Source organism: Eleutherodactylus coqui, chromosome 10, assembly GCF_035609145.1.
Source record: "Eleutherodactylus coqui strain aEleCoq1 chromosome 10, aEleCoq1.hap1, whole genome shotgun sequence".
Lineage (NCBI taxonomy): Eukaryota > Metazoa > Chordata > Amphibia > Anura > Eleutherodactylidae > Eleutherodactylus > Eleutherodactylus coqui.
The window spans coordinates 132,147,293-132,160,436 of NC_089846.1; the positions used below are offsets into that span (position 1 = coordinate 132,147,293).

Consider the following 13,144-nt stretch of genomic DNA (forward strand, 5'->3'; position numbering starts at 1 on the left):
CCTGCACAGACCCACACAGAGCAGTGCAAGGGCTTTGAAAAACCAGCAGAAGATATTGCCGACATGTCGGCAATGTCCTGCTTTGTTTACAGGTTGCCATAGAGACCATCGGCTTGTCAGAAGCAAGCCGATGGTCTCTGTGGCAGGGAGAGCTGGTTGTTAGCTGTCAGAGGACAGCTAGGTACTAGCTCTTACAGCAGAGATCAGAGAAAACCTCCGATCTCTGCTGTGTTAACCCTTTACATGCTGCAGTCTATGTGACTGCAGCATGTAAAGGGCTGTCACTGCAGCATGTAAAGGGCTGTCACCATCGGACCCCTGGAATGTGATCAGGGGTCCTGATGGGTCCCTGTGGAAGTCCCCTAAAGGGACAAAAAAAAATAAAAACATTTAAAAAAATTTTTTTTTTTTAAAAAGTAAAAAAAATTATTAAAAAAATTAAAAAAACACTTGTCTCCCTTTACTTTGTAAAAAATCAAAAATACAATCACACATGTGGTATCCATGTGCGTCGTAATGACCCAGAGAAGGAAGTTAATACATTATTTAACCCCTTAATGACATGGCCCCTTTTTTCTTTTTTCCCCATTTCTTTTTTTCCTCCCCCCTGTTTAAAAAATCACAACTTGTCCCGCAAAAAACAAGCCCTCATATGGCCGTGTCAATGGAAAAATGAAAAAGTTATGGCTCTTGAGACGCAACTGCAAAACTAGTTGAAATTCAATGATTAGACCATTTTAAAAAACCTGCCCTGGTGGGCACGACAGGGTGGTAGGAAACCCGCCACTCAAGGGGTTAAAGTCGAAGTAACAAATCCATTCTAAATGATTACTTTTTATACTCTGCTCTTCTACGCTCGGACGTTTAATAATGATGAAATGGAAAGAAGCTCTCCTGCCCACACTGGCTGATGTTCGTGTAAAACAATTTCAAAAGCTGGTGAAGACTGGGCCACAACAAATTGCAACATTTTTTGAAATCCAAATGAGTTCAAAGTCGTTAATGGATAGGTTTATCTAATAAAGTGGCCACTCAATGTATTTCCCCTTCATTTATATTAGATTTGTCTCTGAACCTGTAATTATCATTATTAATGCATGTAAAATATCTTTTGTAAAAACAAGCAGAAAAAAACCCCTTAACGCCTTGACCTGTCCTCTTAATAGGTTTTCTTGGGGTGGCGACATGATGATGACTTTGGGAAGTACTGTACTGTACCACATCAGGCTTTTAATGGACATAGATTGAGGCAGCTATCTACATAATTAGGGCTCTGCTTACACTTGTCTTAGTTTTCCATCAGGTTTCTATTGCTTTTTGAAGGTCAGTGACAAAAAGTCAATAGATGGGAAAATGGATCATAAGAGATTAGTTCAGTAAAGCATAACAGATCTGCCTTATCCATGGTTTCCTATAAGAACAGAGCATCCGCATACAAGCATATCACAGCTCTGTAAACCTTGTTGTATGGAGCCATCATACAGCACTTATAGAGGTTATTACATTCTACTATAATGCCTTCAGTTTCACATGGAGACACATTTTATGTAGCATGCTCCATCAGATGCCATATTACAGTGATATATCTCCACAATGTGGTGCTATAAGGGATCACCATACACAAGCTTATCAGGAAAGACTAAAGGCCCATTTAGACACAACGATTATCGCTCAAAAGCCGTCTAACTGTGTCTAACTGCACTGACATCGTGCAGTTTTTATTAACCAGTCGCTGATCGTTGTCTTTCAGCATGCTGAAAGACAACGACCAGCCTTATCAGAAGTTCACAGCGGGATACAGCTGATATTATTGTTTCAGCTGTATCCCGCTCCCTGAAGACAGGCGGGGTATGAAGAACACAGCGGTCCAGCTGTGTTCTTCATACTCCACACGGCGCGCACAGCTGTATACCAGCTGAGCTCTCCGTGAACAGCCAGGGTATGAAGAACACAGCGCTCCAGCTGTGTTCTGCTTACCCCACTCAGAGCGCAAGATGATCGCTTAACGTTTGAGCGATCACCTTGCGTTGTAAAGGCACACATCGATTAACACTCAAAAGTCGCTCAAAAGACATCTTTTGAGTGATAATCGTTGTGTCTAAACCAGCCTGTAATTTGTATAGCCTGGAGGAAAAAAAAGGATAGGGTGGTGGGCTTGAACAAAACTTTTAAATATGTTAAAGGGGTTAACCAAGTAGTTTGGGGTTTTTTTGTGAAAAGACCTTTCTCCATGCAGTAAAATAACTTACCAGCATATACTCCCCTCCCCCCACCACTCCGGGTCTGCCCTCTGACTTCACATTTACAGGCACCTGCACCAGCCTCCTTATGGGACTTTACAGACTCCTGCAGCAGCCATTAACAGACCTCAGCAATCGATCGCTAAGCTCTGTCGTTGGCTGCAGCAGCCTGTGATGTTCTATAAACAGGTGGCGCTGCAGCCTGTAAACCAACAACCGGAGCCAAAGCAGCACAATCTGAGATTAGTTGGGGGAAGATAATAAGCAACATCAATAAAAAGAAGGAATTGATTATCCTGGATCAGAGTCTGGTATCCCTAGGAGCGCGGACAGCCGTTTTTTCTTCCCTGTGGTTTGCCGTAATTAAGCCCCGGTTACCCGGTGTAGCTTACCTGGATTGTCCGGCTGCTCTCCGACGGAGGTTGGATGGATTAAAGACCTATTTTACAAGTGGACCTGGATTGCGGTGTCAGCGAGATACCTTTTGCAAGGTATTCTCGCTAGACACCAGGTGAGTTTAAACACTCTACCTTGTTTTTCATTTCATGTTAAGATAATATAACATGATTTAGCAAAGCATCAAGTGCGCCTCCTTATAATATAATTTATTTGTGCAACATCAGTAAATATTTTTTTAATGAAAGAGTAGTAAATGCTTGGAAGAAACTTCTAGCTGTCATGGTTATAAAACCAACAAATGAATGTAAGCCTGGGATAAGCCTAGATCTGTCCTAAGAGGGAACAAAAAGCAGCAATATAAGGGCCGACTAGATGGACCAAAGGGCCTTTTTTCTGCCACCAGTCTTCTATGTTTCTATTAGCTTCTGTAAAGTGAGGCAGCACAAGGGTTCAGGAAGAGAAAGATTCATATAGTGTGGCGACTGGTTTCTCCATATAAAGTTATGCAAAACTATAGAATAGAAACTAGAGATGAGCGAGCATGCTCGGGAAGGGTAGTTACTCGGAGAAAATTCAGGGGGGAGGGGGGGCTTGAGATCTCTCTCTCTCTCCCCCTCTCCCCCCAAACAGCACCCCCGAATTTTCTTCGACGAGCATGCAGTTACTTGAAAATAGAGTTGCTCTCTCGAGTAACTGCCCTTACTGAGCATGCTCGCTCATCTCTAATAGAAACCAATAAACCAGCTAATGTATAATGTTACCACATGTACTGTATACTGTTGAAATACTGGTTCAGCACTTAAAGATGTGAGAGAGATATTCTTCCCTGCTTTCGTCAATCATTACCGGGAATATGGATGCAAAAGACAAGGCTGCAGTAAATAGATTGCTAAATCCGTATTAAATCTGTGGGCTGGTTAATATCTGGACAATGTAGAATATGTGCTTAATAAACTAGGAGAGATCAGATTATGCTTCTTCAATGAGTACTTTGTATGAATCACTCCATTTTGCAATTCAGAACAGGTCATTTATATACTTAGATTGGGAAGATATGACTTCCTGGTAAACGACACTAATCCCTTCATCACAAACTGTAATACTGGTGATCAATTTAGGAACATTGTATCAACGCTTTTAGAGATCTCCTGATTCTAAAGGTTTAGTTAACATTTTGATGCACCCCCTTTTAACCCCTTGAGTGGCACGCCCGGAAATTTTCCGGGATGAGCTCCACTGCTCATAGTGACATAGCCCGGAAGATTTCCGGGCTATGTATCCCTATGGGAGCTGCAGAGCACAATGCCACAAGCTGTGACAGTGTGCTCTGCCTGCACAGACCCACAGAGAACAAAGCAGGACATTGAAAAACCAGCAGAAGATATTGCCGATCTCCTGGCAATCTCCTGCTTCTAAGTCTCCTGCTTTGCTTACAGGTTGCCATAGAGACCATCGGCTTGTCAGAAGCAAGCCGATGGTCTCTGTGGCAGGGAGAGCTTGGTGCTTGGCTGTCAGAGGACAGCTAGGTACTAGCTCTTACAGCAGAGATCAGAGAAAACCTCCGATCTCTGCTGTGTTAACCCTTTACATGCTGCAGTCTATATGACTGCAGCATGTAAAGGGCTGTCACTGCAGCATGTAAAGGGCTGTCACCATAGGACCCCCGGAATGTGATCAGGGGGTCCTGATGGGTCCCTGTGGAAGTCCCCTAAAGGGACAAAAAAAAAAAAAAATTAAAAAATTTTAAAAAAGTTTAAAAATTATTAAAAAAATTATAAAAACACTTGTCTCCCTTTACTTTGTAAAAACATCAAAAATACAATCACACATGTGGTATCCATGCGCCGTAATGACCCAGAGAAGGAAGTTAATAAATTATTTAACCCCTTAATGACATGGCCCCTTTTTTTCTTTTTTCCTCATTTCTTTTTTTCCTCCCCCCTGTTTAAAAAATCACAACTTGTCCCGCAAAAAACAAGCCCTTATATGGCCATGTCAATGGAAAAATGAAAAAGTTATGGCTCTTGAGACGCAACTGCAAAATTAGTTGAAATTCAATGATTAGACCATTTTAAAAAACCTGCCCTGGTGGGCACGACAGGGTGGTAGGAAACCCGCCACTCAAGGGGTTAATACGTCACCAAATCATGTATGTTAAAGAGAATCTGTCACCAACGTTTTGCACCACAAACTACAATAACCTTCTTGTAGTCGATCGGCTGGTGTCTGCTGCTAGGGACCCAGACTGATCAGCTAATCGGGCGCCTGCTATCAGTGCCACAGTACACAGGACTACGGAGTGGCCTCTACTGGTAATTGCAGGCTAGGGGCTCAATAAAATCAATAGGAGGTGCGCTTGCAGTTACAAGTGCCAGCCACTACACAAGGGTTGGAGTAGCAGCTTGCACTCCAACCCCCGTGTAATGTGGTACCGACAAAGGTCGCCCAATCAACTGATCAGCCGAGGTCCTGTGCAGCGGACCACAGCTGATCAATAGTATTTCCCTAGAAAACCCCTTTAAAAGGGGTTGTGTTACCACCAAATTTATATTTAAAGGTGTTAAATTAATGTTGTCACTTGAACCCTTTAGAAAAGATGCTTCGGTGCAAAGATAAATTCCACTGATATAAATAATGGCTCCCCCCGCTGCCATTAGTGTGTGGTAGTAAAGTATGCGCAGTGAAGACACAGATTTCCAGTTATCTAACGCGGTGCCGCTCGTATCACATAGTGTTGAAACTATATTACTCCACTCTACTCAAGTTAAGTGAAAGCCTGGCAGGTACAGGGAGCGTCTATATATGAGAGATTCAGACATGCTTTGTGCATGCCTGGATGTCACTGAACGTGAATAGAACTGGCGGAGGGATATAGTTTCAAGAGCGCACATGCGGGTATGAGTAGCAGTGTGGTGGGTGACTGCACATGCTTGGCCACCAAAAAGGAGACCGTGTTGGACAAGCAACGCGGGCGACCCTTTTGACAGCGGGGAAGCCATCCTTTACATCACAGATATTTATCTTTGTTACAAGGCACTTTTTTCTGATAAGTTCATTAAATGGCAAAAATAATTAATGTAACATTTTAGTAGAAATAAATAGAACTTCTACTGTGGTGTAACCCCTTCAGAGGAACATCACAGGCAATGCCGATACACCTTGTGCAGGGTCTAAGGAGATGATGCATGATACAGGGATTGAAGGAAAAAGAGAATCCATGTGTCATGCATCGTCCCAGCACTGGGTGTAATGGCCTTTATACAGGGGCCAACGGTCTTTTAAACGACTGCACAAGTGCTGACGTCACCGCTAAGGTCATCAAAGCTTGTACAGAGCGGTTACACAGAAAGATTTGCATCACAGGCTTCTCATCCGCTTGTAGCTCAGTGCTTCACCTCCTATGTGATGAGCTGAGCCAGGAGGAGATGAAGCCCGCGATACAACAATGTTTCCAGTCAGCTTAACAAACCGCGAACGACAAGTTAGTTTGAACGAATTTTGAGCGCTAATCGTCACGTGAAAATGGGCCTTAACACAGAGGCGCAGATGTAACAATGACTTCACAGAGGGGGCAGTATAGAGTCAACTAGGAAATATAAGCCCAATTCACAGACGTGACTGCCACTAAAAACGTATTTTATTAAATATATTAAAAGACATAAACTGGGCACTACAAAGACAACACACAGCAACCAGGTACCTCCAGACACAGATTCGTTATAGGAGGATAAGGACCTGGAGTTATTTGATACTTGATAAGCGATAAAAAAAAATGTTTTATGATAACAAACAAAAACACTGTACCCAAGATGGATTCAAAAAAGCAAAGGATAATTCAATATAGGAGCCAAAAGAGCTGGTTTATTCTATGTGTAAACAAGGCAGGGTTACCATTTGGACTCTCACTTGTGATGGAACACTATCACTATCAGTGATCAGGACTCAGGCTCCAACAATTGAGCGTCCTGACTTGTTATAGGTGTCGACAAGACAGGATCACCATCTAGGTATTCACTTATGATGATCAGTACTTGAGTAAGCCAGTACAAATACTCAGATCAGTACTAGAGTTGGTCAGTACTTATACTCTACGCGTTTCACCATTAATTTGTTGGATCATCAGGAGATACAGTACTTGAGTCCTAGGTTCAGAAGTAGAGGGAATGAGAAATCCCCGAGAGGACATCAAACTGATATATAAAAAGCTGTATCTAAGATGAATACAGCAAAACTTGTGTAGTGATCAGAATAAATATCCTTATTATAAGAGAGTTCTATACTCTCAATTAGGGCATTAAGGTAACTCTTAGGGTTGGGGGCCTGCCAAAAGGTACCTCTAAACAAGGAAGCTTATCTTGTGTGCTAGCGGTTAATAGCTAGATGATATATGTAGGTACATAACGAGAGGTGTTTATTTCAAAGTATGCCCGTCAATACACGCACAGAGGTAGAGTAGAGCGTCCCCGAAAATATGGGGGGGGCACTGCTCTCAAATATCTGAGCGCTAGAGAGATGGTATAATGCTTGTCATGCACAAGTAGGATACTCAAAGTAGTTAGCGTATCGAGTTAGAATTTAGGTCATCAATATGGGGATAAGGCATAAAATTATGTCCTGATCTCCTGACCCAATTAATTGCACTTAAGCAAACAAGAATAGCTAAAGTGCTAGATTCCAACCCAAAGTGCTCGCATTAGAGGTCATTGGTGTGGAGGTATCACATTAATATAAGTCAAACTCTCCTGACCTAATTGTAGAAGCACTTTTAGATGTCCAAATTGCTCGCATAGAGGTCATTAGTATGGAGGTATGACATTAGTATGAGTCAAACTCTCCTGACCTAGTTGTAGAAGCACTTTTAGACGCTGTGCATGCTCTCAGGATAGACAAGCCATAAAGCTAGTTTCCTAGTAGTTAGATTTCAGGCAAGCAACCCCAGCAAACCCCCCAGATATAGGGCTCAAGAGAGAGCAAAGAAAAAGGTATGACCCATCGCCTTGATGGTAGGCTAGGGAATGCAATCTGGAGGTACCTGGTTGCTGTGTGTTGTCTTTGTAGTGCCCAGTTTATGTCTTTTAATATATTTAATAAAATACGTTTTTAGTGGTAGTCACGTCTGTGAATTCAGATGTAACAATGGGTTCATCCCAGCTTGTATTCTACAACGATACTGATAAAGATCAGTGTATCAGTTTTGCTCCGAGTTCCCTTTAGAGCCGAGCATGCTGAGCTGTAAATTCAAATAATCTTCCAAATATGAAGTGGCCCTAAATACTGGGTGATAACAAACATATAACACACATTGTTAGTGAGAAGCGCAGGCAAACAATATATTACCAACATACTTAAAAATATCTTTCAGCTCCTTAACCTTTTTGCTGGTATACTTGCTGGACCGGCTGTCATCGAGGAAAGCTCTGGCGTAGGCTAAAGGACCCGCGTTTACCTAGAAGGAAAAAGGATGTATTTACAGGTTGGTAAAGTAAGACATATCTGCACAGGAATGTAACAGACAACAGAGAGAAAAACAGCCTCATGTCCACAGAAGTTCAGATAGGAGTTGTTGCTGTATCATTTAGTATGACAGTTGTCCTTTTTCTACTTTTTTGCATTTTTATTACACAAATTCTGACATTTTAGAACACTTTCTTTAAAAAAAAAATGACGCTCCTTTTCAACACTAATGAAGGAACTTAAACTATCTACAGATGTTGCATCATTAAAATGACCTTTTGGCATGGTGAATGTTCGTACGCAATTTGCATAGTGCAGCCACAGCAATTCAGTGTGAATGGCCAGCAGAAAGATGCAAAAAAAGGGTAGCCGCACCACGTTGTTACTGTAGTGCGCTAATGTGACACGCGTCAGCGCTGTTACATCAGTATGAGCTGAGATTGTCTATTGTTCTCTAACTCCTGTGATCTAATGTCAGCCATCTTTACATTATTCAGGCAAGTGGATGCTGCTAATCTGGAATGATGTTGAAAATTCTCAGGCAGGTATAGTACGTTATGCATTTTTATGTTTTTGAATGTAAAAACCCACCGATATATTAAGAATTAGGAGTAGAGATGAGCGAACGTACTCGTTACGAGTACTTACGCACCCGAGCACCGCCATTTTCGAGTACAGCGGTACTCGCGCGTAAAGATTCGGGGGGCGCCGTGGCAGCACGGGGGGTAGCAGTGGGGAGTGGGGGGGAGAGGGAGAGAGAGAGGGCTCCCCCCTGTTCCCCGCTGCTCCCCCCCCGCACCGCCGCGCCTCTCCCCGCCCCCCGGCGCCCCCCGAATCTTTACACCCGAGTACTGAAGTACTCGAAAATGGCGGTACTTGGGTGCGTAAGTACTCATTACGAGTACGTTCGCTCATCTCTAATTAGGAGGCAAAATGTCAAAAGTTACATTTGATGTTTAATAAACACATGTAACGGTTCATATAAACACAATATAAGATGTAAAACAAAGAATATTATACTATGAGGCGTCACTGAGGCAGAAGCGACCTATTATCAATATATCCATTTCACTGACTAGACACTAAAAATACTGATTTTTATTAAATACTAGCTAAAAAAATGGGGATAATAAAGGATCACCCATCCATGAAGAAACAAACACAAAATAACACAACAAAGAAGGGCGAGTGTTGTGAACACCGACCCTTATACACAATCCGGCAATATGCTTGGGTGGATAAAGAGGTGGTTGGTAAATTGTATTTCAGTTTCATAATAAGTACCAATTTTTAGTGTGCCAATTGGGTCTACAAAACCAGCCCACAAGATGTTGGGCAAAGGAGACACAGGCACTGATCCTCTTATATATATTTATACAGTCTTTGCACCAATTAGGTATATTATCCATGGCTCCTAGATATTGGGCTGAAAGGACCCAACCTGGTTACTAACACTAATGGTCCAACGCGTTTCAATAGAGGTACGATCTTCAGGGACCTGAATACCCTCATGCAGTGTTAGAGTGGTACCCTGATCATGGTTCTCCCAAGATACAAATGGGTATCCTACACCACGATCAGGAAAAATGGTGTAAAATAGAACCTAATCCTTAGATAGTGAATGGACTGACTGCCATCTGAAGACATACACACTCTCCTTAGAAAGCTTCTCCTGCGGTACTTACCCAGGAAAAAACCCTCAATATAGCTCAATGGCTGGATCCTAACATCAGCAAAATAACTGGCCTCAAAGCTGTTCGGGAAAAATGTCTGATAGTAATAAGATAAAAGAAATAAATAGCCAACAGCCCTGATGGTGGATTGTCCGTGTGGGCGCGGGACAACCCCTTTAAGGCCCATTTAGACACAACAACTATCACTCAAAAGCCATTGTTTGAGTGATATCGTTGAGTCTTAATGCGCTGCCATCATGCACTGTTCGTGCACTATTTGTTCATCACTGATTTCTAGCAAGCTAGAAATCAATGATGACTCTTATCAGCGCCGTACGCTGACTTTCTCATGGGCAGCACTGATAGCATTCTTTCAGCTGGTATCCCGCTGCGACTTCCGAGCAGGATACCAGCTGAAAACTCCGAGAACAAAGGAGCTGTCAGCGCTCCTGCTGTTTCTCGGAGCTATCAGCTCAGTGAGACAGGGCTGATAACTGCGGGAACAAAGCTGCTGTTTTGTATGTGCAAACAGCTGCTTTGTTCTTGCATTCACTGGTGTCCCGCTCTGCCTACATTTATAACTATTTAGCTATTAGAGTTATGCAAAGATGATCGCTTTAAACTGTCACTCAAATTGCTGTTTGAGCGATTTTTGAGCAATCATCTTTCAGTCTAAATGCACCTTTAGGCCGCCTGCACATGGGCGGATTTGCATTGCGGAATCCAGAGTGGGCATCCGCCTCTGGACTCCACAGCAAATACTGCCTATAAAATGCTATTGAAAAACGCTTTTTCCTCCACAAGAGGAGAAATCAATAGCGATTTTCCGCTCGTGGAGGAAAAATCGCAGCATGTTCTATTTTTGTACGGATGGCGTCCATTGGAGTCAATGGAAGCCTACCAATCCGCGGCTCTTCCACAATGACATTGCGGAAAGGTCGCGAAATCCACATTATCGCTAGGCGAACCGTGTGGACCATCCGCAGCAGAGATGAAGAAAAAAAGAAAGCAGGTATGCGCGGACGCCACTACTGCCAGGGCCAGATTCCGCATGCGGAATCCGACCCGCCCATGTGCAGGCGACCTTAGGTAGCAATGGGACTTCATGTATACTACAAAATAATATACTATTTATTGCCTATAAAAATTAGAGCTATAACAATTTATAAAAATCGAGCCCAACAGCACTTAACGAGGTATGGCCACGGGGCCCTGGCAGCAAACAAGATTGTACTGTGCGTAAAAACCACATATGGCTGTATATGGAGAAATGTAGATCCAGTGCGGTACAACACAGGTCCTTAGCATTATAGTATATACATAGAGATGATATATAAGAGCAGTAAAAGAGTGCGGCAAAATGAGGCTGTTGATTAAATGTGAATTGAAAAACAAGAATAAGACGTCCGAGAATCGGGTCTAAAATGATTATTTCTGAAATGTCATCGCATCCCCTCGAATTTAAGGTGCTCAATTTATAGACCCTGTTGGGCTTTTTTTCAGGGCATCTAATCCATTGCAGTTCTCGGATGCAATAGTCTTTATTGTTAGGATCCACGACACTTGAGATCAATGTAGTAGACACAAACACAACATCTAGAGAGGCCGTGCTTCATCTACTCACTGCTTAAATGGGATCTACATTAGTTTAGTCTACAATGAAGGGTTTGGATGGTCCTTCCTACATACTGCTTGGTGAATACAGATGGAGCAAGCGCCAACTGTACAGTAAGCCTATTAGAACGGTGCACTACATCAATAGCGTCGCTGTATCAATGAAACAGGTCACAGTCTGGTGAGAAATCGGTTGATGATTTTATGTTCCCCATTTATGGTACTTGATGTAACCTTTTGACTTGTACTGAGGCAACAAAGACACCATCTGTTTGACAGAAGTAGCTTCCTCTTTTGCCTCTTCGAATTCCCTGTTTTACTGTGTTAGTTTATGTTTTTTTGGGGCAAGAATGTTGATTAGAGAATTAGCCGTACGAAAAGTAACACTGGTTTGGATAGGATCCTGGATGTTAGATAGGGATCCCCTGGAAGGATGTGTCGGTGGGCTTTTAATATTTTGCCAAAAGATTGATGTTAATCGCACTTCAGTAACCTGCTGTACGACAAAAGCCCGTCATCCATCACATCCTTCAGCACCATGGACCGAGGCATTCCTTATGGCTATGAACTCATTGGTGACTTTAAGAAACTGGTAAATCCCAAACCCCTCAGAGAGGCAGTTTAGGGCAGCGTTATACCTGCACAGACACACAGCCTTGTAGTTTTAATTGTAACTGGATCATGTCGACATCTGGAGAGGAGCAGATCTTCTGCAAATCTGCGGTCTTGTCCTTAATCTCATCAATAGCAACATCAATGGGTTTAAGATCCATCTGGTGCTCGTAGATTACAGGTATTCTTTTCTTGACATATGGAAAAGAATTTGATGCTGAAAAATGAAATATGTGTTGAAATATACAATTAATCACAGAGGATATTAGTTAAATGGTCTGAAAAACACTTGCTGAATTCATGCCACAGATATACATGTGTTGATCAAAATCATGGAAACACGGCTGATAATAAACATCTAGAGGTTTCCATTATTTTGATACCCCTGTATGTTAACTGTGATTTAATAAAACTTCTCACCTCCCACTATTGTATGAGATGATATATCATATGAGGTATGTACAGAAGAAAAGGAAGGCCCCCAAAGCAAAGATTGAACTGGACCCACCTATGGTAACAGGTTCATACACCCAGGAGGGAGGAGTCTGGCGTTTTACCCCCTCCATGCTCTTTACATCCCCCCCCCCCCCCCCCCCGTGTGTGCGAACAATGCAGTACATTGGCAGGAAATTAGTTCTTACCAATCGGGGCTAGAAACTACTTGGCAGTTGCCTCAGGTCAACCACATGGTCTGCCTATATGATACATACAGTATGCTCTTGTATCTTACAAAGTCATGCCTGTTTGCACGCGATACTAGATGTTCGTTATGGAAATCCGTGTTTCAAAGACGATGCCCTATACCAATCTCAGGACTTGTTTAGGTCCAGCGTATATTTTAATACATGGGGGTAATTTATCATATTTAAAGTCCCAGTTTTCAGACATAAAGCAGTTGCAATTTTTGGAACAAAGCATACTGGTGCAAACATTTGTGTCTATTTTCAATTTGACTCCATCCTAGCCGCTATTGTAAAATGGTGAGGCTGAGCATGAGGGGCTGAGCCCAAAAGATTTACTATAATTAACTTCAGGAATTGGCATCAATGTTAGCAGGAAATCTACCCTGCCTATGAGCTGAGGTGGATTTTATTCTGTGTTGTGCAGATGGCGAAGATGCACCAAATATATTGAGAGGCTCGCCAATCGGAC

At 42.5% G+C, this 13,144-nt stretch overlaps 1 protein-coding gene across 1 annotated transcript in view; it reads right to left on the reverse strand.

Annotated features, from left to right (window-relative positions):
* The window catches only part of DOCK11 (dedicator of cytokinesis 11), a 240,901-nt gene that overhangs the window by 13,124 nt on the left and 214,633 nt on the right, over positions 1-13,144 (reverse strand). The window contains exons 51-52 of the mRNA XM_066581860.1: positions 12,019-12,209; positions 7,985-8,085 (exon numbers count right to left, since the gene is read on the reverse strand). Of these exons, the coding sequence (XP_066437957.1) occupies positions 7,985-8,085; positions 12,019-12,209 (292 nt within the window). The remainder of the gene's footprint in view (positions 1-7,984; positions 8,086-12,018; positions 12,210-13,144) is intronic.